The sequence below is a fragment of the Nuphar pumila genome, chromosome 3 (assembly GCF_984573655.1).
Source record: "Nuphar pumila chromosome 3, dmNupPumi1.hap1.1, whole genome shotgun sequence".
In the NCBI taxonomy this organism is placed as follows: domain Eukaryota; kingdom Viridiplantae; phylum Streptophyta; class Magnoliopsida; order Nymphaeales; family Nymphaeaceae; genus Nuphar; species Nuphar pumila.
In genome coordinates, this window is record NC_143251.1 from 16,096,602 (window position 1) to 16,123,839 (window position 27,238).

A 27,238-nucleotide genomic window follows, 5' to 3' on the forward strand; every position below is an offset into this window, starting at 1 on the left:
TATGCAGATTATCGTTCTTGCGATAAACAAGTCCGTCTCCTATAGTTCCTTTTAAATAACGTAGAATGCGCTTCACAGCTTCCATATGACCCTCCGTTGGAGCATGCATAAACTGGGATACCTGATTGACAACATAAACTATATCAGGTCTGGTAAAGGTCAAGTACTGTAACATCCCCACGAGACTTCTATACGTTGTAGGGTTGACACAAAGATGACCATCTTCAGAGCTCAGCCTTTGATGTAATACACTAGGAGTGCTGACTGGTTTGCAATTCGTCATCCCGGCTCTTTCCAGAAGGTCAAGAGTATATTTTTGTTGCATGAGTGTCAATGTGTCTTGTTGTCTGTCAACTTCCACACCAAGAAAATACCGCAACTCCCCTAAATCTTTCATCTTGAAAGTTTTCATTAAAAACTGTTTCACGTCTTGCACATGACTATCTGAGCTCCCAGTGATCACAATGTCATCAACATATATAAGAAGTATAACAATGTCCGCCTTTTGGTAAATAAAGAGTGAGTGATCCAGAGAGCATCTTCTAAAACCATAACTCTGAATCTGCATAGAGAAACTTTCAAACCAGGAATGGGACGCCTGTTTCAACCCATACAGAGATTTCCTTAGTTTGCACACCCAAGCAATAGGATCCTTCTCGGCATAACCAGGTGGTTGCTCCATATACACTTCTTCCTTTAAAGTTCCATGCAAAAATGCATTTTTAATATACATCTGGCTAAGGCTCCAACCTTGATCGACTGCTAAGGATATGATTATATGAATAGTACCCATTTTGACTACGAGACTAAAAGTTTCGTCGTAGTCTTCACCATATTGTTGTGTGAATCCTCGAGCAACAAGTCGCGCCTTATATCTGTTAATACTTCCTTCAGGCTTATATTTTATTTTATAAACCCATTTTGAGCCAACTACATTCTTTCCTTCTGGCCGAGAGACTATTCCCCAAGTCTGGCATTCATAAAGAGCTTCCATTTCTTTATTCATAGCTTCAGTCCAATGACGGGATTGAAGAGCTTGATTAAAACAAGTGGGTTCATCCTGTTTTGTGAGCTGAGACATAAACAACTGGAAATCAAGGGAGAAGGTCTCATAACTCACCCATCGTTGAATAGGATGCTTAATGCGTGACGACCTTTGAGCCGAATCATTGGCGATGCTTTCCTCCACATTCCTCGACTCTGTATTTTTGTCCCGTCTAGTGTATATCTGTCTAGAGAAACGTTCTACTGGGGGTGGCTCAACTGGAGATAATTCACCATGCATTTGTGAGTCATTCAACTCCCTACTCAAGCCGAAGGAAGGACAATTTGTTTGACATGTTTCTCCTGTATTAGCAAAAAGATCTGCGTTCATCCATGGATCATATACTTCTAATTCTCGAGGTGGCAACACTGCAGAGTCATTGACCTGAAAATTTTGTTCATCAAAAACAACATTTCTGGAGGTCCTAATACGTTTTGTAGTAGGGTCATAGCATCGATAACCTTTGTATTCATCTGCATACCCAACAAATCTGCACTTGACAGCCTTGTCCTGAAACTTATTTCGCAGAGATGAATCAATATGTACATAACATACACAACAAAAAACACGCAGTTCATCGTAAGAGGGATGTTGCCCAAATAAAGTATAATAGGGAGATTTTCGATCCAAGAGTACCATAGGAAGATGATTTATGATATGAACAGATGTGTGAAAAACTTCTGTCTAGAGACTAACGGGCACATTGCTATCATGTAACATGCTCATCGCGCTCTCGACAATATGCCTGTGTTTCCTCTCCGCAACCCCATTTTGTTGAGGAGTATGAGGGCAAGAAACCTGTCGGCTTATTCCTTTATCTCGAAGAAAGGCAATAAACTCGTTCAACGAATACTCTCCTCCACCATCACATTGTAAATGCACAATATCACAAGCAAACTTTGTTTTGACCATCGAATGAAATTCCCGAAATATTTGAAAAACTTCATGCTTGTGTTTTAAGAAATATATCCAAGTATAACGGGAATAGGAATCAATAAAGGCAACATAGTAACGACTGCCAGAAAGAGAAGAAATAGGTGCGGGTCCCCAAACATCGGAACCAATAATCTCAAATGGCTTTGAAGCTCTTTTATTTATAATATGAAAATGAAGAACATGGCTTTTGCAGAGTTCGCATGAAGAACATTTATTATTATTATCAAAAAATGAACTTAAACTAGACTCTGGAAGGAGACCATCAGATACAAGATTTTCAACGAAACCTCGACTACAATGTCCCAAACGACTATGCCAAATATTTGGCTTATTACAATGAGATGAATTAAAAACTTCCAATGAAGGAAAAAACAAAGACTCTGAAGGCGAAGACACTGAAGAATGCTTGGACGACTTCAACTGGAGGACTGGGACTGAGGGCGAAGACACTGGAGGAATCTCCTTGAAGACGTACATGTTTCCTTGTCGCTCCTCCTTAGCGAACGTCTCCTTCGTTCGTAGATCCTTAACATAAATAGAAGAGGGAGTAAATTCGACGGAAGAATTCATATCGTCAACAAGTTTAGCTACAGAAACAATGTTCTTTTTAATATTAGGAGCAAGAAGGACATTTGACAAATGAAGTGAGGACTTTGACATAGGGATATGTGCATTGCCAGTATGACTAATGGAGTGATAAGTTCCATCTCCCGTAACTATACTACCTTTTTCAAAATAAGGCAATAAGTGAGATAACTTACCCGCATTACCCGTAACATGTGTGGCGGCACCAGAATCAACATACCATTCGCCTTGTTCATTTTGCTTTATCGTCATCTGTGACAATGCTGATAACAAAAGTTGTTGCACATCTGTGGATGGCACTTTTGTGTCCACAACAGTAGTTGATTTATTCTCAATTTTGTTTATTTTCCTCTATTCTGTGGATTGAACCAACAATCAGCTTTCACATATCCTCTTTTGTTACATAAGAAACAAGTGGGCACTCTCCTCTGATTCCCTGTATTAAAAGCCCCTGAAATATTATGTGTAGGTAAGATACCACGTCCTCTCTGCCCGAAACGTCCGCGGCCTCTGCCTCCTTGATACCCTCCATTCCCTCGTCCAAAACCTACAGAAGTGTCCATGGCCAAAACTGATTGAGGACGAGCTGACTCATTTCCTTCTGCCCTTTGCTTCATAATCATCTCATGTTGGAGAAGTTTCGCTTAGAGGTCGTCAAAAGTGGGCAAGTGAGGAAGGCAGGATAAAGTTGTCGTAAACATGTCAAAATCAGGACCCAATCCATTGAGAAGTTGTTGAACTTTATCTTTATCTGCAATAGCACTTCTAACAACAGTCAATTGATCAGTAATACTCTTCAAGCGGCCTATGTATTCCATGACGGTCATGGAGCCTTTCTTCAAACTTTGAAATCCATTTTTTAAGTACATAACTCGAGCTTCTGATATCTGAGAGTATGTCTGAGACAGCTTACTCCACAGATCTGCCGCAGTGCAATCATCTGAAAGAGTAACCAACACTTCTTGAGAGAGTGTTGACGTAATATAAGCAACCAAAGACTGATCCCGCTTCCTCCAAGCTGTATACTCTGGATTCTTAATAGAAATGGTAATTAGGTCACCCTTCTCATCTTTGGTTTCCTGCAAAATAAGCCGTGGTGGCATAGGAACTAAACCACCCAAATGTTCATCGAGATCCTGACCTCGTATAAAAGGAAGGATTTGCCTCTTCCAGGTCAAAAAATTAGAATGAGTAAGTTTTTCAGTAACGAGCTGACTCAAGAAATTGGCAGAGGGACCAGATGACGAAGAGAAATCCATAGCAGTGAAACGATGAATAAGCAAACAAGATGAATATAGGAAAAATACTTGTACTACCAAAAGTGTTGCACAAAGAACACTAAAACAGCAATAAAGGAAAGGAGAAATAGAACCAACACAGGTCTAAAAAAAAAAACAGTCGTTGATGTTGAGGAAAAGATGGAATCAACACAAACGATGGAATGAAGAAGATAAACAAATGCCAATGAACGAGAATAATAAAAATGGGTAACAAAAAAGAAAAGGCCAGATGAGCACGCTGAAAGGAAAAAGGAAAAAAGGGACCACCTTTCAGAAGATGAGATTTCAGATTCAAAAGATGAGATTTGAGATAAAGAGAAGATGATCACGCTGAAACAGTCCACGCTGGGTGTTGTTCACGCTGAAGAATCACGATCTGGGGTTGCTGTTCACGTTGGGGTTGCTGTTCACGCTGAAGAATCACGATCTGGGGTTGCTGTTCACGCTGAAGAATCACAAATCTGTTGTTCATGCTGGAACTGTTACTGTCCACGATCTAGGTTGTTGTTCACACACAGGATTAACCTAAGCTCTGATACCATATCAAATTCGTTCACAGGAAATAAGGAGAGAGAGAGAGTGAGAAAGAGAGAGAAATTCACAATGGCTGGGGCGGCACTGCAATACACGACCTCCAAAACCCTAAACATTATAAAGTAAAAACATATGCATATTACAAGAATGCCATTAATGAGATCCTATTTAACATGTGTTTCATATAATATGTGTATGGATCTGGATCCAGATCCATACGCATATGCAAACTGTATTCTAACACGCATCCCATAGTGGATTTAATGCACTATAGTAATCTTGTATACTTGAATCACCTTGTTTGGTGGTTCTAATCTTTTCTTGCAAAAAATATGCTCTTGCAAGGTCTTTTTGGGTATACATACCCTTCATAAATAACCAGACCTCATTGGCTCGACGGAATTTAGCTATATTTGCACATACCTTGAGTTCAACATTGTTCATGAACCAAGCAAGAATCTTGGCGTGATTGCTTTCCCAATTTTCAACTTTCCTTTGATGGTCTTCAATGGCTTTGAGGCGAGCATCTCCCTCAAGAGCCTTTTCTTGGTCTCCTTCAATCTTGGTGAGCTTTAATTGGGGTTCCGTAATAAAACCCATTACATAACCCCAAAGTTTCTTACCTTTGAGGTTGTTTTCCATTGCCGATGCCCACATCATATAGTTCTTTCCATTGAGATTGAAGGATAAATCGATTTTGGCTTCCATGATGCCACCAAAGTGTGTGAAGAAAAAGGACAATGAGTAAAGAGATGAATATCACGCATTTGCTTCTATGAACTGAATGGCTCTGACACCATGCAATAAAGTATGCAAAAAGATAAAGAATGCTACAAGCATTCACAATGTCCAACAATGGACAAATACACAAAGGAAATAATAGCCAAGTCCACTATTGGACAATACATACACAAGCTTTAAGAGAATCACAAACTAAAAATATAAAATCTCTTTTATTGAAAGAGAGCACAAAGGCTTCACTAACTAAAATACAAGGGGTTTCACCCCTATTTATACACTCACAAAGGGTTCAAAAAGGAGGCCAAAAGGGGGCTCCCAAAGAGTCATTGGGAGCCCCGAACGATCACATTTGTGACCGTTGGGGGGGCCCAACGACTCTATTGTGGGGCCCCTATTTGGCGTGAAATAAAACAACAAAAAGAAAAAAGAAAAAATAGTTTAATAAAACAACTGTGAAAAGACTATAATAACCCTATCGGGTATTATAGTGTTATATATATATATATATATGCATTAATACATATCATTTAACATTTCACATGGACATTTAATATGTGTATTCCGTCTTAAAACAGCACGACACTTGGACACATCAAAGACACTTCATGGACATAGGACAACTCACATTATCATTAGCTTTATCTATTTATTTTTATGATCTTAATTACTTATTTTTATATTCACTTACATTTTCTCCCAAAGTTTGTTATCAGTTATAATATATTTTAATTTCAATTTAATTTTATTATTTGATATTTTTAGTTATAGTGATTGAAGTTCAAGAATTTGCACATAAGATGATATTCATGCTTTATTGCTTCATGTTAAGAATTATGCGTGTGTAAGGTCATGTTTCTGTATCCTAATTTTTGAGAATTGTCCTGTTGTACTAGGCATATTTGCATAATGTCTCATTCACACATCTATAACCCTATTTAAGTATACCATAATTGAAGTAGTAGTTAATACGATTGGGTGTTATATTACAACTGATGAAAATATTTCATAGTAGTTTATTCATACATTGGGATATAGCCCTTGGCTACCAATCTCGCCTTATGCCTTTCAATAGAACCATCTACTCAAATGTAAAGGGAAATCTATATTCTTGATTTTTTATACGTTAGACAGAATACTAATAAAGAACGAGAGAGGATTCAACATTGTTGACCCTATCTAGTTAATCGGGAGGCCCCTATCACATCTCCTCTCCTTTATTCTCTCTGCCTCCTACAACCAGCACTTGAATCTCACCAAAACCTTAATCTAAACAAGTAATACCATGTCAACAAAATGATCAAATGACATTATTGTTAAATTATATTACCGAAATCTTGTAATCTTATATATTTTATATATAAAGGATGATACATATATGATATATATGTATATGTATCTATCCACTTATATATATAAAATATATATTTTTCCTTATTTTAGTCATAGGGGTAGTTTAGAAATTTCCTTAGTTTTACGCACATTCATTTTCGTGAATGTGATTGTAATTTTCTTTTTCTTTTCTTTCTTTTTTATTTTTATTTTTACTTTTTTCTTTTTCTTTTTTACCAAAAGATACCTTGGGGGGGCCACTCAAATAGACGTTGGGCCCCTCCAACGATCACATTTGTGACCGTTGGAGGGGCTCCAACGTCTATGAGTGGAGCCCCTCCAAGGCTCCTTTTTGGTGGATTATAAATAGGGGCTCTCCCCTTGTAATTCTTAAGGCTTTGGGTCAAAGCCTATGTGTGATCTAATAAAGCTTGTCATTCTTTTATGCATTAGTGCATTTGTAAGATATTGTGGGTTGTGCCTTTGTGCACAAGTGTTCTTATTGTGCATTAGTGCAATTGTTTTCCATCAAGAACATCGTGTCTTGATCATAGTATCTTTTTGAAGATACTTTCACATGGTATCAGAGCAAGGTTGAAGAAAAACGATTATGTGGTTCCTCACCTTTTTCGAGTACCTCAAAAAACGTGCACTCAAAATTTTGGTGATTGGCGTGAACTCTTCTCTTCATCCAATATTTTAAAAGTCTCTTTTACCAGGAAAGATCCTAAATTCCTTTGTGGTACGTATCTCTTTCTCACTTTTCTCCTCTCTAATGGGTGAAAAAGATTTCCATTTCTCTCTTGGTTTTAAACTCAATGGGTCCAATTATCACGTATGGGCCGAAAACATGGAGGCCCATATTAAAGGAAAAAGGGCCTTGGGGCTATGTCCAAGGCTCGATTCCGGAACCGAAGCCCAAAATCACTTTGATGGAACAAGAAGAAATAAAGATCCTTGAAGGAGAAGAAAGAGTCACGGCTCTTGAAGACTATAGTAAGAGACATGAAGAATGGGAGATGAGGAACTTCAAAATCCTATCATGGATTTTCTCATCAGTTGAAACAAGGATTAATGCCAACATCATAAGTTCAAGAAAGTCTCTCAAGCGTGAGAATACCATGAAAAGATGTACACTTCAAGGGACTTGTCCCACAAGTATTATCTTAAAAAAAGGGCCTTGACCCTTCAACAAAACAAAATGACTATTAGAGAGTATTTCGCGAAATTATCGTCTATTTGGAATGAGCTTGCTATGCTTGAAACCAAATGGAGTGAAGAGGCTATTAAACTTAGGCATAAACAATTAGAAGAGTATCGCTTTTTTAACTTTTTGAATGAGCTTAGGCCCGAATTCGAGCAAATTCGATCCTCCCTTCTTTCCTCTTTCACTTCCCTCTCTCTTGAAGATGTAATTACGAAACTAAGTGGGGAAGAGACATGTATGAGCATAAGCAAAAATAACCCAAGTGTTCTAGCCACATCTTCCAACCATGAAGAAAGTGAAGGTGTTAATGTCGTCTCAAGACCGGGGAACAACTTAAGAACTTATAAACCTCCCCACTTCAAGGATCAAAGCGAAGGTACAAGTGGTCAAGGCGGAAAGAAAGATTATAGCAAGCTTGTGTGCCACTTTTGTAAGGAACCGGGGAACATCAAGCCCATTTGTCCAAAGTGGAAGAAGTTACTAGCTATGGCTACCACATCCCAACCTAAAAGGAAGAGTGTTCATCATCTTCAAATGGAGCTCTCTCATTACAAAAAATTGTGGATGCACTTCAACCTTTTCACAAAGGGGCAATTTTCGGAGCCGCCATGTCAACCTCTTCACCTGCCAGTAAGACCTCTTGGCTTTTAGATTCAGGTGTCTCTTTTCACATGTCCCCAAGTATTAGTACTTTTTTCGAATACTCAAACAATCTCTTATCATCCTTCATTTCAACCGCGGATGGAACATCTCTTTAAGTAAAAGGAATTGAAAATTTTGAAAAACAAGGGTTCTTTATCCAAAAAATTAGATTTATACCAAATTAAACTTAAATTTGCTTTCGATTTTTCAACTCTCGGATCATGGGTGTGATATAAAATTTTCATCTAACAAATGTTGGATATAGGATCGTCGGTCCGGGAGGTTGATTGGGGAAGGTTCTAGGAAGAAAGATCTATACTATGTCGATTTCCTTCAAATTCCAAAGAACCCTTTTTGTAATGTTGTCCAACAAAAGGATATTAATGTATGGCATAAGAGACTTGGACATCCAAATGTTGTAAAAATTTCTTACTTACCTTTTGTTAAGTAAAAGTGATTTCACTTGTAATGATTGTATTATTGGGAAAATGAAAAAGATACCTTTTTGTCAAAGATCTATGTTTACAACAAGACCTTTTGAAATTGTTCATTCGGATGTATGGAGACCAGCACCAGTTTTATCAAAAGGGAGTTTTGCGTATTATGTAATTTTTGTTGATGACTACACAAGATATTGTTGGATTTTTTTTAACCACAAATACAAAGTCTTTTCGACTTTCAAAAACTATCATACGTTGATTAAAAATCAATTTAATGGAAACCTAAAATTTTTTAGAACCGACTCTAGAGGAGAATATCTTTCAAATGAATTCAAAGTTTATCTTGAAAGTCATGATATTCTTCATCAAAGATCTTGTCCAAAAACACCTCAGCAAAATGAATTAGCCGAAAGAAAGCATAGACATACAATAGAGACAACTCGAACCCTTTTTATTTCTCAAAACATCCCAAAAGGTTTTTGGGTCAAAGCTGCCTTAACATATGTTTATCTTATAAATCGTTTACCATCTAAAAATTTGAACAAAATCTCGCCTTTCGAAATGTTGTATACCAAAGAACCTGACTATAGTCGGTTGAGAATCTTTGGCTGCAAATGCTTTGTTCTTACTGAAAAGAACGACAAGCTCTCACCGAAAGCCATTACATGTGCCTTTCTTGGATATTCCGAAACCCAAAAAGGGTTTTGATGTTATGATGTTAAGAATGATAAGTTATATGTTTCTAGAAATGTGAGTTTTTTGGAAAATGTTAATGGTTTTGAGAAAATGAATCTTATGAAGAAAATATGGATTATTCTTTTTTGTTTAAGTTGTTATCGAAAGATGATGATAGTGAGGATGAACTCACTTATGATGATGATAATAATGAAGATGAGGAAAATATTTCTTTCCATCCATCTACCTACCAAAATAGTGATGAAGGAGCATCTAGAGATTCTATAACCTATACCCATAGAGACAAAAACAATTTTAGAAGTGCGATTCAAAAATACAATGAACCTAGTAGCTCCACTTCAACAAATGAAGAAACCCTATGAAGAACTGAGAAACAGAAAGGTGCCTTCTAGGTTCATCTCATATGATTCTTTTACATCTAAACATAGAGCTTGTCTTAGCGCCATTCACTCTTATGTAGAACCCAGAAACTTCGAAGAAGCCAAAAAGAATGATGAATGGTTAAAAGCGATGGAATGTGAGCTTACAGCTCTCACTAGGGCAAAAACTTGGAAATTTCAAGATCTTCCCAAGGAAAAGAAAGCAATAAGGTGTAGATGGATATTTAAGGTAAAAACTAAGAGCGACGGATCTCTAGAGAGATATAAAGGTCGGCTTATTGCAAAGGGATATAGTCAAGAATACGGGATTGAATATGGAGAAACATTTGCCCTGTGGCCCGAATGGTCACTATCAGATGCCTCATCACTGTAGTCTCAATCAACAAATGGAACATCTATCAAATGGATGTTAAAAATGCTTTTTTAAATAGTGATCTAAATGAAGAAGTATATATGGATGCCTCGCCAGGTATGGAGACTCCCAAAGGAAAAGTGCTTCATTTTCAAAAAGCACTGTATGATTTAAAACAAGCCCCCAAGGCTTGGTATGATAGATTTAATTCTGTAATGTTAGAAAATGGTTTCTCATCCTGTTTCACCGACACTGCTCTATTTGTTAGAAAAACCAAAGCAGGGATAGTTATTTGATTTTGTATGTGGATGATACGCTAATAACTGGAAGTGGTACTAAAGGAGTTAAAAGCATAAAATCAATCTTAAAGGATAGATTTGAAATGTCTGATTTGAGATTTATAACATATTTTCTGGGTATTGAAGTGGCATACTCTCATAGCGGATATTTTTTATCTCAGACTAAGCTTGTCTCTGAGATTCTTGACAGGTTAGGTATTACAGATGATAAAGTTTGTGAGACTCCTGCTATAGTAGGAGCCAAAATGAAGATTGAGGATGGCATTCCCCTCACAGATCCCACTCCCTACAGACAACTTGTAGGATTGTTGATGTATCTAAGTATTACTAGACCAGATATCTCTCATGCAGTTTATACTGCAAGTCAGTTTCAGCATGCACCAACATTTGTTCACATGAGTGCCATTTTGCGGATCATCAGATACATAAAGGGTACATTAAATAAGGGAGTATTCTTATCCTTTTCTTCTGAATTGAAATTGATTGCTTATACTGACTTTGACTAGGGAGGTGACCCAAATAACCGTCACTCCACCACTGGTTTTTTTGTGTATTTAGGAGACTCGCTGATCTCATGGAGATGTAAGAAGCAGCAAAAAATGTCTTTATCTTCTACCGAAATTGAATATCGAGCCATGACAACGACTACCATGGAAATTGTGTGGATTCATCAGCTATTAGAAGATATGGGGATTAATGTAGAAGGGCCCACCAAGCTTTGCTGTGATAACAAGAGTGCAATCTATATTGCCAAAAATCACATTTCATGAGCATACCAAACACATTGAGATGAACTGTCACTATGTTCGTGAAGCATATTTGAAAGGGGTCATTGATCTTCCATATGTAACTTTAGAATATCAGTTGGGAGACTTTTTCACCAAAGCGTTGTGTGCTCCGCGTTTCAACTTTCTTCTTGGCAAACTTTCGATCATCCTGCCCTAAGTTTGAGGGGGGTTGTTAAATTATATTACCGAAATCTTGTAATCTTATATATTTTATATATATAAAGGATGATACATATACATATACATATATGATATATATGTATCTATCCACTTATATATATAAAATACATATTTTCCCTTATTTTAGTCATAGGGGTAGTTTAGTCATTTTCTTAATTTTACGCACATTCATTTTCGTGAATGTGATTGTAATTTTCTTTTTCTTTTCTTTCTTTTTTATTTTTACTTTTTTGTTTTTCTTTTTTACCAAAAGATACCTTGGGGGGGGGGGGGGGCACTCAAATAGACGTTGGGCCCCTCCAACGTCTATGAGTGGAGCCCCTCCAAGGCTCCTTTTTGGTGGATTATAAATAGGGGCTCTCCCCTTGTAATTCTTAAGGCTTTGGGTCAAAGCCTATGTGTGATCTAATAAAGTTTTTCATTCTTTTATGCATTAGTGCATTTGTGAGATATTGTGGGTTGTGCCTTTGTGCACATGTTCTTAATGTGCATTAGTGCACTTGTTTTCCATCAAGAACATCGTGTCTTGATCATAGTATCTTTTTAAAGATACTTTCACAATTATGGAGATAAAAATCATGGCCTTCCTTTCCCTCCCCCTTATTAGATTGTTTGTGCCTTATGTATGAGAGAGAAAGCAAGAAGAAATGGTAGAGAAAGTTTTGTTGTCCTCTATTGGTCACTAGAATATGAGAACTACCGTGGGCATTTCGAACACATTTTTTGCAAATCCAACCATGCAGATGTGTTCGGCATGGTGAAATTTACTAGGAATCAATTGTTAGATCATGTATTTTTCGATGAAAAAATATGATTTTCGGATGCTTTAATATTTATGAAGATTATGAGCATTGATTTTAAATCCTTAAAAAACTTGTTTATGCACCATAATTGGATGATTCAAGAGCTGGTCCTTATAAAACCAATCATGTAGATCACATTCGTACATTAGATTTAAGAGAAAAGGAACAAAAAATGCATGAAAATAATAGTTCACACGACAATTCTCATATTCCAGTGACTATATATATATATATATATATATATATATATATATATATATATATATATATATATATATATATATATATATATATATATATATATATATCGTGGATGAAAATACCCTTATATTGAAATAGTACATGCCCAACATAAATACAGATCATATACAATTCAAATACAGAATATACATGTAATATCTCACAAATTTTGCCTAATTTTCAAATTTTAATAAATGTAATTTTATTATTTAAATTGATTTAACAAATATATATATATATATATATATATATATATATATATATATATATATGTGTGTGTGTGTGTGTGTGTGTGTGTGTGTGTGTGACGTGATATGGATCCTAATATTGGATTTGGGACCCTTTGGGCCAAAATCCAAGATCCATTTGTAGTGGGATATATATGTAATATCGCGTATTTTCACACCTAGTTAAATTTGAGATTTTTAAAAAATTGGCTATGTATAGAAGAAAAATCGGTAGATTCTCGATTTTAGGCCGATGCTTTGGAGTCTGGGCTTGGCTCAGGTCTCATTGTCAAGGCCTAAATGAGCCAATTAAAAGTTGACAAAAAGTTTTATTTTTGACCTTTAAATTCAAGCAAAATCCGGGTTATTTTCTGGCAAATTTCGGAAGAGAAATTCGAGTTATATATCGTTGGATACATCTCAAAATTTTGAATGTAACGATATTTTATTTTCCTTGATTCGGGCTACGGTTGGCCAGAAAATCACATTTTTTCAAAAATTTAATAGTTTGGCGGTTTGGATCCCAATTTGGATCGGACCGGATGTGATGGATTTGATCCAAAATAATATGGATTTGGACTCTATCCAAGACCCATATTAATCTGGATTTGATACAGCTCAAGACCCATTTGGATTTTCGAGATGGATTTGGATATTGGATCTAGATCCAAATCCAAATCCAAATCCATGCCCAGCGATTTTCCAACTTTAATTTCATCAGAAACCTTTAAATTAGAGTTACTTAATGTTAAGAAGCCTCCCAGGTTAATTTGGTAATTTTTGGAAGCTTCTGGAAATTTATTTTTATTTTATATTAAATAAATAATTAATTAATTCAATGTAAATATGAGAATTTAATTTGATAATTGTTTATGACTCTAAGTAGAGCCCTTAAACCCATATAAAATCACTTTAGAAGTGTTCTAGTTCAATAATATGATTTTTAGAAGCTTTTAGGTATTTATTTATTAATAAATATTAATTAATTAATTAATTTTAATTAATTCTGAGATTTATTTTTTAGAGAGTTTAGGACTGTTTATAGAGCCCTTGTTCATGCCTTAGAAGCTTTAAGAAAGATTTAAAAAAAATACTCAAATTTGAAAAGTCAACACTTGGAGAGTTTCAAAATTTTTGGAACTCTAGCAGAGAAGAGAGTTCCAGCTGGGGCTGCACTCTCTTCTCCAACCCATCTAGAGATCTATAAATAGATCCAAAAAAAGGGGAAGAAAGATAAAGAGAGAGAGAGAGAGAGAGATAAAAAGAAGAGAAACAGAGAAAATGAGAGGAAAAGAGAGGAAGAGAAAGAAGGTCACCTTCTTCGATCATCCATCAATTTCCACCATTAATCTTGTTTCTTTTTTTATCTACGGTAAATGTACGGGTCTTTCTCTTGTTTCGAATGAGAAAAAGAGCATGGATTTGTATTCCATGCAATATTTTCGATAAAAATCCATGAGAAAGAGTAAACTTGAATATTTACTCTAAGCTCTATGGTTAAAATAATATTTTTTTTAGGATACGTGTATATATGTACGTCTATCTATCTATCTATCTATCTATCTATCTATCTATATATATATATATATATATATATATATATATATATATATATATATATATATATATATATATATATATATATATATATATATATATATGACGAGCCGCCGATCTAGTGCGTTAGCACTTTAAAATGATTTATGATCAAGTTTAGTTCCATGATTAAATTAGAAATCAAGTTTTTGGATTTATAAAAATAGTGTATTAAGATACACGTTTAGGTTACTTCTTGTGATCATGTGAAATCTTGAATGCAAAATTAGAATAAGCATGTTCTTGCTGATGGGTCTGCTAATACCTGATTTGGGGGTTTTGGCATTTCTTGAGCATTGTTGAGCATAAGACCCTAAGTGCATGATTTTGGCCACATGAGTCTGCTGTGTATGTATACTTAGGTTATTTCTTGCACATACAAGTTTTCACTCATATCAACGCTTTGGTATTATGCTGTTACACTTAAAAAAAAGATTCCTATGTTTTTAAAAAAGTATATATAGTTACTTTTGGATTCCAGGTGAGCTGGCTGTCAGGCCAGTTGAACCTGGCCTGTTCAACTGGCCTGACATGCCAGGCGTGGCTGGGGTCTGGTCTGGCTGAACCAGACCCAACAGGGTGCTGGCTGGGCACCTGGCAGCCCAGCCAAGTGACAGGACAGGGCATGCCAGGCCGTGTCGGGCCCATTCCAGCCTGCGGATGGACCAGTGCAGGCCTGGCAGCTCCCTGCCAGGCCGTGCCAGGTCTGTCCAGATCAGACCCAGCTGATGGGGTTCAGCCGGGCCTGAACCGAACCCCAGCCGACTGGGTACAGTTGTTTTTTTTCAAAAAAAAAAAAATAAAGAGGTTTTTTTTAAGGATCCCAGCCGACCCCGATCAGCTGGGCTTTTGGGCCAGTCAGCCCCCAGCTGACTGGGTCGGCTGGACTGGGGGTATGACCCAGTTGACTAGGTTGGCTGGGTGGGTTTGGTTGTGTGCCAGACCCAGCCGACTGGGTCCGCTGGGTCACAGGTATTAAAAAAAAAACAAAAAAATAATAACAAACATACTATTTTATTTGATGCCATGGGGGCAGTCAGCCCCCAGCCGACTGGGTCGGCTGAGCTGGAGCCGAGCCCCAGCCGACTGTCAGTCGGCTGGGTGCTGGATTATGTTTTACAAAAAAAAAACTGTGTTGTGTATTTTAAAATTTCAGATTTTGTTAAGTACATGTATTTTGATTTTAATACATGCGTCGACTTAGTGTGACACATGGTTGCCAGTTGAGGAAGCGGGAGCGGGAAGCGATACGGGAAGCGGGAGCGGGAAGCGAGGCACTTTCAAAATTTTAGGAAGCGGGGAAGCGTGGGACCACTTAGGAGCGATTCGGGAAGTGTCTCGGAAGCGACCTAGGAAGCGTCTCGGAAGTGACATAGGAAGCGTCTCGGAAGCGAGGGGGAAGCGAAAAAAATACAAAATACACAAAAAATTGAAAAAAACAGGGGAAGCGTGGGGGAAGCGAGGGGGAAGCGAGGGGGAAGCGAGGGGGAAGCGCGCTTCCCATTAAAGGGAAGCGCGTCCCCCATTAAAGGGAAACGCGTCCCCCATTAAAGGGAAGCGCGCTTCCCAAAAAAGGGGGACGCGCTTCCCAAAAAAGGGGGACGCTTCCCCCCACGCTTCGGAAGCGCGACGTTCCGCGCTTCCGAAGCGCGCTTCGGGGAAGCGCGCTTCCCCTTTTAGCTAGGCGCTTCCGGTAACCCTGGTGTGACATGCCTAAGCAATATGTTTTCTTTCAAGTTTGTTTCAAGTGTATGTCCGTGCATAAAGTGGATGTGTTCGGTTATGTAATTAAATTTTAAGATTTGTTAATCAAATTGGGCTTGGCTTTATGCATGTAAAAGAATGAAATCTCTGCATTTCTTGCACGATAGTACGTCATGCTCACTTGAAGTATTAATGCACCATTGTTCTTATGTGCAAATGCATGCATAAAATTGATATGTTTCGCATGTAAGTAATAGCATGAATGTTCACATGTTTTAATTGAAAGGTTTCATGACTGAACGCATGCAGTTGATATGAATACATGTATTAAATTAAATCACGCATTGGACATGGATATGTGTATTGAATGAAAGCATGCATTTAACCTGAATATATGAACTCATGCACATGCATATGGATATTATGGTTTTTTGTATATCTTAAAAGATTGTATACATGAATGTGTATTGAAAAACATGTAAAAAGAATGCATAGTGGCATGTGATTGATGATTTTTGCATATGAATGCATCGATGATCAAAATGGATCGTCCTGAGCTGTGTGAGTCTTGAGCATGTGTTGTTCTTTATTGTTATATGCATTGCAAAAATCAAATGTGATATTATTGTCTTATTGCACTGTTCTATGTTGTCGCGGGTTGTAGTCCCGTGAAGAGCTTAGCACGTTGATTTGCAAGCTTGTGTTATTAATTTTGCCTGTTGAATTGCAAATTAAAGAAGATGAATTAATAACAAGATAAAAGAAATTAAAGAATAGTGTAATCTACGTTTCCTTGATGTCGATTCGATAGTGTGAGAATCTTGGACATTGCGGTTTAGGAGAAATCGTGAGGATACTAAAACTCCGTGTGCGTTGTTGTTGCCCCTGAACTCGATATTGAGGTTCTTCTCTTGGCGACAGTTTTAGGGAGTTTGCGCCACTTTGCCTGGGGGTGGTGTGTAGATACAACTGTTGTTTTGGTATACCAAGAAAGTGACACTTGTGAATACTGATGTCCCTGGTGTCTCGACATTAGATGCTGATTTTTAATATTTCGATGGATGGTGTTGTTTCCTAATATCGGTCGAGGGCTAAGTTTGAAATCCAGTAATAAAATACAACTTGTGTGCTAAGTTATCCTGAGAACACTACCTCAGAGATTCTTACCCGTTTTGAGTATCTGCGGACAATGGTAATAAAAAGTAAAACTTAAATTATATGCATTTAATAGGGACATGCATGTGAAAGAAACCTTGATTAAAGATAATAATTTGTTCATGTATTGCATTGAAATCATGCATATTATTACTATGCATTAGATCATGCATATTTACTTGTTCTCTGAATTGTGATATAATGGTGAATGCATGATGTTTGTTCCCTAATGCATGCTAAATGTTTGTATTGCTTAATTTGTGATCCCTGTTGTTTATTAATTGTTACATCATGCTTATTAATTGTTCCCTATTGCATGAATAGTTAATTGAATTATGAATTTGTTATAACTGTATCCCTCTAAAATATTGTATGAATCTTAGTTATGCTCTTTTTACTTATTTGTTTCATTAGAGGGATTTGTATACATGATTCTTTGGATTATGACACTTTACTTTTTGTGTTTTTCGCAGCTTCAGATGCCTAGTGGGGCGACTTGCTTTTGAGAGAAGCTACGAGAGAATTACATGATTATCTGACGGATTCTTTTGAACAACATGACTCTTCTTTTGCTTTATTTACGTTTTATTTACTTATGTTTCAAACTATATGCAATTGAATAAATAAAGTTTGGTTTGGTTTGGTTTGGTACGAAAGATGAGTATAAGATCCTTTGTGGTGGTGATTATGTTTTAACTGTAAGGCCCTAGATCTTTGGGAATGTTTCCGCACTTGTTTAAAAAAAAAAGAAATTTGTCACTTTTTCACGGGTATGAGTTGGAGTCGTTATAATATAAGCTTTTAAAAACAAAATTATTATAACAAGAAAATATATATATATATATATATAAGAGTCCTAAAATAGAAAGACTTCTATTTCCATGAGGAAATAGAAGGCTTTCTATTTCTAGAAACACATGGGACGTCCTCCTTAGTGGAGTCCCATGTGCTTTATAAAAACCCAATAACTGCTCTTTCTCTCTATGCTGATTTTAAGAGAGGGAGAAGGCTGATTTCAGGAAAAAAAAGGAAGACGGGCTGAACCGTGGGTGAGAGAGAGAGAGAGAAGCCTTATCCGCCAACGTTACATCCCTTTCTTCTTTCTTCAAGGTTCAGCTACAACAAGGGAAAAGGTACGGGTTCTTCTCTTTTTCCTATAGATAGGAGGCTAGCATGAGTTGAATCACATAAGTTTAAAGAAGCTCATGCTGAAATCCAAACCCTTCCCAAGAAGGGTTTTTGGTTTCAGCTGGCCTGGGGAAGAGTAGGCATATGGCATGCGTGTATCATGGACACACACACACGCGCACACACACACACATATATATGTGTGTGTGTTAGACTGCATGCCCTTGAACATATACATGTATAAATATGTTGGACTGTGTGTTTCTTGAACCTATTAAAAATCTGGGTTCTGAATTTGCAACTGTTTGGGGTATAATCAGTGATTTAATATGGGTTTGAGTATGATTTCTGCTGGATTGTGTACCTCGGTACAGATTTCATGTGCTGTCATGTTTTTTTTACAAACTGATTGGAGCCTGATTCAGACCATAGCATCAAGTCTAAAAAATAAATTTTCTTGTGTTCACTGTGTTGATCAATATGAGTCAGTTTGACTTTGTATAGAATCTTGAACATGTCTTTCCATGCTCAGGGTTACACATCCAGATTTTTTTCGTAGGCTCAGAGTTTCGCATATTCTGATTTTCTTTTTCCCTGTGCATTGGTGGTAACTTTTCATACATGAATATGTACAGATTTTAGAGTAGCATCATGATAAGATCTGGTTTCTTTTCTTGGCTGATATTGTAATATTATGAAAGGTTATATTATACTCAGATTTGTGATACATAAGAGTGAGCTAACTGATTTTTATTTCAGATTCGTGGACTGACAAATTCAAGACAGGTTCTTGGACTGAGAGATTCAAGACAGATTCTTGTATCAGTCGGTATATATATCAAACAAGATATATATATGAATATTTATCAGTTAGCATATATATATATATATATATATATAAATAAGTATATATGTATGTATATGGAACAGGATATAGATATATATCAGCCATCACATATATGAATTAATCAGGAACATTCGTGTATTTCACTGTGTATATGCAGCAGTGATTTTTTTTGTACAAGTGTGGGCATGTATTATGCTTAATACATGTACCTGCAATCTTTAACCTGAATCTGTACCAGCATATGTATATCTCAATCAGGATATATATATGTCAAAATACATATATTGATCAGTATATATTTATATGTATATCGATCAACATATATATATATATAGGTTTTAAGTATTGTAGTTATGAGAGTTTTGGTTATACATGCTATATTTAATTTATTGTTTTAATCTGAGTTGCATACACACATTCAGTTATGTGATTTACTATGTTGCAAAATCTGATTTCTTTTGAAACTATAAAATTTCGTTGGTCATGAATATTTTATTGAAATTGAACCTAATGAGTGAGTATTTAAATTGGTCGGTCTCAAAAAAGTTTGGATTCTAGGACAATATAATAACACATCTGATGTGCTTGATAAAGTTTGCATTTGATCACTAGCCATGAATATGCTTTGTTATCATGTCTTGTGAACCGTGAATACTAAATTGTATTCGTCTATGCATGATTATTGTTATCGTAAAATTTGCAATGTCATTTAATGTATATTCAATTATGTAATGGTTATGTGTGAATCCACTAATGGGCTATTGGAGGCCAAGAGCATATATTGCTCGTGCAGTAGTAAATTGTAAATGCATTGCAAAACTATTTTGGTATTACTTTTGAATTAATAATATTGTTGAATTTGACAAAGCAAGGGCTCGAATATGTTATTGCATAATGATTTGCATAACTGTTTTTGTATAAAAAACCTTTCATTGATTAAGAATGGTAAAAGATACCAAACAACTTAATAAGTTTCTTCCTTGGTGGCCCTCTAAAACGGTTAGAACCTCGAATGATGGTCATGGGAGACTGTGAGGATACTAAACACCGTGTGTATTTGTTTTCTCCAAGAACCTGATGTGTGATTCGTGTTCCTGGCCACGGTTGTAGAAAACTTCAGCTACTTTGCCTGAGGGTAGTGTTGTTAGACTCAACTGTAGTATTGGTATACCGAGAAAGTGACGTCAATGGATGTTGATTTCTTTGTCGTATAAGCATTAGGTGATTTCCTAATGTTCTGATTAATAGTGATGATTCCTTACGTGGGTCGAGGAAAATGTGTAGAACCTACAAAATAAAATACAAATTGTGTGTTAAGCTACCACTGAGAACTGCCTTCAACCTCGAGAGTTTGACCCGTTTTTTAGTATCTACGGGTTTTAAGAAAGTTAGAATTAAATTGTGTGTATTAAGTAGGAACATGCATGCAAAATCAATATTGATAATTGAACTTAAAAAGTTATTCATGCATGTTGCACTGATCAATGCATCTCTAAATATTTAATTTAACATGAAATTATTGGTTGTTTTATTTGAACTGCTTGTATTGCAAGCTTGTTCTAAATGCGTGATGTTTGTAGAACCATGTTAAACTTATGTTTGATTTGATTTTTGCTAATTTTTTTACTAATGATTTTTGAGAGGGTCTCGTACGAGAACTTCAGTTCTTACCCTATTTAAAAAAAAACCATTTTTAGGTACTGAGGCACAGTTATAGAGGGACCAACTAGCTGGAGGGAGCGAGGGTTATGATGTGGTGACCCAAGTTCTAACTGTAATTGTGAGTTTTTGTTTTGGAGGGAACATGTGAACCTTAAATGAGGACTATTTAATTAAATTAAATTCAATTTAACTTATGGTTTGCCTTATTCTATACATTGAATGATTGTTGGGTCATGTAAATTAAATCTGTAATGTGCCTTGGGTCCCTGGGATAATTTCCACAATGTTTCTAAATCATTTAACCATAAAAAAAATTCCATATTTTTCAAGGGTCAGTTTGGGGTCGTTACAATACATATACAAACAACAATAATAATACATTCTAAATAGTATACAATCAAGAATGATGCATAGAGACACATAAAGAGCTAAAAGAGCCTATTCTAACGAAGTCCATGGATGGAAGTGAAACATCTCTCCTTAATGACTACTAACTGCATCACCAAATGCAATTAATTGTGACTTGAAAGTATTCAACAAAAACCAGGAAAGGTACAATATCAAGAGTAGGAGAATAAAACATTTCCATTACCCAGTTGTTGGGGTCACAATGACATCAACCTTTTTGAAGGCTTCCATGTGGTAATGCATTATCCTTCTTCTAAACCATTAGAAAGGAAAAGTGATTTGAGTATTATCAAGAAAATCACACTGAAAAAAAATTTAAATATTTGAGGAGAAACTAAAAATGTATGCAATAAGCAAATCAGTAATGAAGGCAGACATCCAAACAAATCGAAACATAATGTTCAACTTCAGCCTGCTAATCTTTTGATGTGACACAACTTTTAAACAGTGCATGGCTGGGCTAGTTTGACTGTGTAAAACAAATGGTAATTACGTCTCAGTTCTCACAAGTCTAACAAAATGGAAATGAACCCATGGGCTTAGTTTTGTGTCCCCAAAAACTTAAAAAAAAACAGAAAAAATTAAGTGTAAAAATTATAATAGTTGTTGGCAAAAGCAAAATCCAATAACTATAAAAAGAAGCATAGAAAAATGGAAATATGGCTACATTTTCAGTAAGTTGTTTTTAGCTCACCTAAGGCGTTGAGCAGCAACATAGTCTGTTGCAGAGAATGACTGGAAGAGTTTCAGGTTAGTGCGTGTATCAAAGGTTAGCTGAGACCAGTTTCTATGAAACAAAAGAGTATGTTAGAAAAGATAGTTGCACACTGATCCATGAGGTAAATGTCTTTCAACAAATTCTCCATAACCACAAAGTACCATACCCATCAAGACGTTCGGGATTTAAACCACATAATTGTTCTGAACCAATAGAAACAATATGGGCCATCCGCATCTCATGCAACTCTGGTAGGACAATCTCTGTTGTCTTCATACAAGACAAGCAACTAATCAGACTTAAGGAAAAAAAGTTTACATGCTGAGGACTTCCCTTTGCTTTTCAGTTTAAACAAAGGCAGCAAAAAGCTCAGAAATAAAAGGAACTTCTGCATGAACTTACTAAGCAACCATATGTATCTGAAAGCAGCTTAAGAACATCGTCACATGTGTTAGATATATCAGGGGAGTAGACATCATTGAACCACTGACAGACAATTAAGTGTCAGATTGAACTTGATGTTCAAATGTCATAAATAATCCATCTATAAGGCAGAGTTTACACCCAGAGACTAGGAATCATACCGGAGAATATTTTCCTAACCTCAGAGATCTCAATGCACCTGATTTTTCATCGGGAAGTAAGTTTGGCACACAGGGAACTGGCTGAAAAAACAAACAAATTTAAAAATTTCAGTGTATAGTTGGCTACCAAGAAAAGCAAGTTAAGAAAATGAACTCTTGACAAAATGAAGTCAAACAAGTTAAACTTATTCTATAATAAACTATAAGAAGAAGAAACCATCTTAAGCATCAGAGAGAGAAACTATATAAAGATAATAAAAAGAGAAATAAAAGACCCAAATGACTTTTTATCATCTTAAGAAGTGCATGGTTATCTTCCTATGATGAACACTTAGCTATGGCCTCTGAAAGACACATTACCACATTGGTTAATACTAATGCAACCAAGCAAATATCAACCAACTACAAGATCTATCAGGCCTGTTACACATGGAAAGGAATGACTTGGGGCTGGTTAGGCTTAAAAAATGTTATTTCTTTAGAAGATACAGAATGACATGACTACAAAATTTTGGCCAGATCCATGGATTAGTGGACCTCTTACCACTTTACTGCATCCTCTAGAAGATCATGGAGAGATATCTTACATGCTCTCTTGAGGAAGGTATCAACTTGCACAGATTTGTGTGTCCATTCCCCTCACTCACTTGAAACCAGAATAAATAAGAGGCTAGTAACCTTTTGAAAGGAAAAGATGTTATGGTGGGATGGTATGATCTTGAAATATTGTCTACAACGAAGAGTTGCAGGACGGTAAGAGTTACACACCCAATTAAAAATTGGGGCAATGAATTTGTTCCAAAAATCACATTAGATTCTTAAATCACGAGGAAAATGAATTGCCAACCAAAGACAGATTAAGCTTTGGTCTTCCTTAACTTAATAGGTGCTACCTTTATAAATGTGAAAAGGAAAATAAACAGCACTGTGTCCAATGTTTGGAAGCACATCACAGATAGATCTGGATGCAGCAAAACCCCTTGGTCAGATTTTATAAATAATTAAAATGGTGGTTCTCATTCAAACATGAGTCAGGCTAGGAGAAAAAAGTGCTTGAGGGTTGTCCTTTCATGTTGCTATATGGGACAATATGAAACAAGATTTTACACCAAGAGGCTGACTTAAATACAGAAGCTATGAAAAGAGAGGTTAGCCAAGAGGTACTTGTTGTTTCCATGTCATGGTGAAAAAGGTATAGTTGTCATTTTATTATATGTAAATGATATTATTACAACTGGAAGCTCCAGTTTGTTGATTGATAAAATTAAAGTCTTCTTGAATGAGATCTTCAAAATGAAGGACTTGAGTAAGCGGAAGTACTTTCTTGGTATGGATAGAAGTTGATAGAGATCATGAAAGTTTAAGACTGACCCAACAAAGACATGGCTTAGACATGTCAAAAGATTAAAGTTCAGAAATTACAATCCTACTGACACACCCATGTCATTAAGTAGAAAGATGTCATGATATGATGGAGCTGAAAGCAGAATTGTAGAGATGCATGGCTGGAGTGCTTCAGCACTTAATGATTACCCATCCTGGTATAATATTCGTTCTTGATCATGTATGTCAGTTTATAGATTGTGAAGATTCGCTTTTTGGATACTTTGATATTGATTGGGCTGGAGACCTAGATTCTCGAAGGTCTGTTTCAGGGTATACGTATTTTTTGAAAAAACTTTATAACTTGAAAAAGTAAAGTAGAAAAAATTAGCTAGATCAATATTCAATACAAAAGTAGACACGGCATTAGTAGATACAATATAAAAGACTGTATGGGTTAAAAGCTTAGTTTGTGATGTTGGTGCCCAAGCAAGTTAATCCACCATAATTTGTCATAATAGAAGTGCAGTGACATTTGCAGTCAATCTCATTTTTCATGATAGACCAAGAAATATACACATTGATTGTCACTTTATAGTTTATACACAACAAAAACTGGAGAATGAAGTAAAAACAAAATATGTAGGGGCAGTAGTTCAAGTGCCTACCAAAAGAAAGGTTATGATTTCTCTGCGACAAGTTGTACAAGTTGGTGTAATGAAATTAAGAGAGTTTTCACACCTCACACGAGGAAAAACACAACCCAAAATGGGTTTAATCACAAGAGCCACTAAGGGCCAAGAGAGCACATCTAAAAAAATAATATATAATTGATGGAGGAATGCAAAAAATATGTAATAGGAAAATGCATTACATCTAATGGGACAAGAGGTCCCTATTTATATATAAATAAGAGGGCCACGAGGACCCATACAACTGTTGGGAAAGGCCCCAACAGCTAGAAATATAACTGTTGGAGATTCCCAACAGCTATATTGACTAAAAGAAAAACTGAATATAGCTGTTGGAGATTCCCTATAGCTATATCGACTAAAAGACAAAAAAAGGTCAGTTCTGCTCCTAAAGAGCAGAGCCTATTACATGTGCATAGTGTAAAAAGATTGTTTTATCCATAAAGGACAGACCCTATTGCATTGTGAAATTATCTAAAATATCCCTAGAGGGTATTTCCTATTACAAAGTAGAAAAATACGTATATATATAATGTGAATACATATACATATATATACATGTCATATGAACACATAAATATGTATATATATATATGATTATATATATATATACATGTTATATAAAAACATGAACATATTCTAACACCGATGCAGGGCATCCAGATCATCAGGAGATTAGCATGGAGCAAGAGAGTGAACCGCCATTGAAGACCCGATCCGAGAAATCTTACTCTAGAAGATCCAAGGCTAATTCGACCCATTTGGGTCCAAATGGATCCTAGGAGCATTTTGGTAATTTTGCGTGATTTAATTTTTTGAGATTTTTTTTTCATCCTTCTTAGAAAATTATTCCATTTTTGTAGCTTTAGAAATCTGCGATTGTATTTTTATTATTGTTAGGTTGCTGAATTCTATGGATCCGGATAGTTCTGGTATCTGTTAGGCTTAACTTTGGGTACTAGAGGGTGTATTGGGAATAAGGGTAGTTTTTTTATCCAACTTTGGATTTAGACCTTGGGTCCATTCTTTTGATAAAGATCCAATTTTCAAGTTTGGATCTTGAGAGGGATCCAAAATTCAAGCTTTGGATCTACATTGGCTATTTTGAGAAAATGCTTTTATTTGGGTCAATGTGGATCTGGATCCACACTTAAGAGGCCTCTAGAAAAATTGTGTAGAGGAGTTTAGGAGCCTCTTGGAAAAACATTGGATGCTTTAAGGCTCTTTTGACTTAATTTGAATAAGCATAGAAACTTGAAGAAGCTCTTTTAAGGCTTCCTCAAAAATGGAGTTGGCATTAATCCTAGCTCTACTTTTAAAATCTTGGAAAGAGCTAGATTTTGAAGTCTATTAAACTATTCTGGAAAAGTGTTCGACCATTCTTTGTCGTCATTGAAAAGAAAAGGAGAAATCGACTTTCTTGGAGGAACCCTAGCCGTGTGAAGTTGTGGCCATTGGATCCTTGTTTGTGTGAACTTTGTTTGTGAACCTTGTTCATGGAATCTCGTTGTTGTTGTTTGAGTGAACCATTGTTGTTCGTGAACCTTGCAGTCATTTGTGACGTTTTGTGGCAGCCATGGACTGCATCTTCATCTTTGGTGTCCATTGAATCGACGATTCGTGGTGTTTAAATCAACCAACATTCATCTATTTCGGTTTAACTAGAAACTTGATTATTTTGTTAAACTTGTGCTATGAAAGTTGTTGGGTCTTGGGTTTGATATTTCATCGTGATAGTTCTTGATTGAGTTCTAATTTTGTGTTTATCATTTATAAAACTTGACAGCGTTTTGAAAGATTTCGGTTTTGAGAAATTGTTTTTCTTATTATCGTCTGTTGCTTGTATTTTGATCCAACCAGAATCGGGTTAAGGAGGAAGGGATATTGACATTATAGAAATCACCTTTAGAAGTGTTTTTCTGTGCAGGTCGAACTCTAATCACCCTAAGATAAAATCGGCATATAATAATCTTGCTTGTGCTTGTATACATTTTCGGTTTTCTGGTCCGTCTGACCCAATCTCAGTAAACGAAGCATATCTCGTTAGATATAAGTCCGATTTATGCATGCTTAGATTCGTTGGAAAGCAAACAAATTTACCGACATCTTTTGTGTTCTGTCCGTCAACATATTATGTATTTACAGTCTCAAATAACGGACCCAAACAGAGAGCATCATCATTTTCGTGACTGTGTTATGGTTTATGAGTCAGTCTCAGTGTTGGTGTGATATCTCGACACCCCAATGTTATAATTTTGTGTTCTTAGATTCGTTGAAAAGCTATCGAAAATATCTACATCTTTCATGTTCTGTCTGTCAACAAATTTTGTTGTTACACTCTCTTAAACGGACCCGAACAGAGAGTACAGTCTTTCGGGTGACTCTGGTGCGTCAGTCAGGCCCGTTCTTCATATCATGTCTCAGCATCCTGATATCGAAAAATTATGTTTTTTGAAGTGTTGGGAGCTCCCTAGGCCCCATTTGTTATAGATAAGGGACCTATTGTCCCCTCTTATGGTATGCTTCTCTTAAAGCATTTATAAAATTATTTATTTTTATTTTTTGTGCTCTCTTCTACTCTTTGTGAGTTGTTTGTGTTAGCCCTTTATGGCTTATTATATTTAGCATATTAGTGGCTTTTGCTTTTGGGCACATATTGTACTCTTGTAGCCAATTAGAGGCATATCTTTTATGCACATTTTGATTTCATTACATGG

At 36.1% G+C, this 27,238-nt stretch overlaps 1 protein-coding gene across 4 annotated transcripts in view; it reads right to left on the bottom strand.

The window, feature by feature from the left end:
• The window catches only part of FAAH (fatty acid amide hydrolase), a 148,759-nt gene that overhangs the window by 53,006 nt on the left and 68,515 nt on the right, over nucleotides 1–27,238 (bottom strand). For 2 of the 4 annotated variants that reach the window (XM_089998922.1, XM_089998920.1), the window contains exons 13-17: nucleotides 22,507–22,587; nucleotides 22,325–22,408; nucleotides 22,089–22,192; nucleotides 21,899–21,991; nucleotides 21,389–21,457 (exon numbers count right to left, since the gene is read on the bottom strand). In XM_089998922.1, the coding sequence (XP_089855048.1) occupies nucleotides 21,389–21,457; nucleotides 21,899–21,991; nucleotides 22,089–22,192; nucleotides 22,325–22,408; nucleotides 22,507–22,587 (431 nt within the window). The remainder of the gene's footprint in view (nucleotides 1–21,388; nucleotides 21,458–21,898; nucleotides 21,992–22,088; nucleotides 22,193–22,324; nucleotides 22,409–22,506; nucleotides 22,588–27,238) is intronic. The other 2 variants (XM_089998921.1, XM_089998923.1) reach the window with 2 other exon arrangements.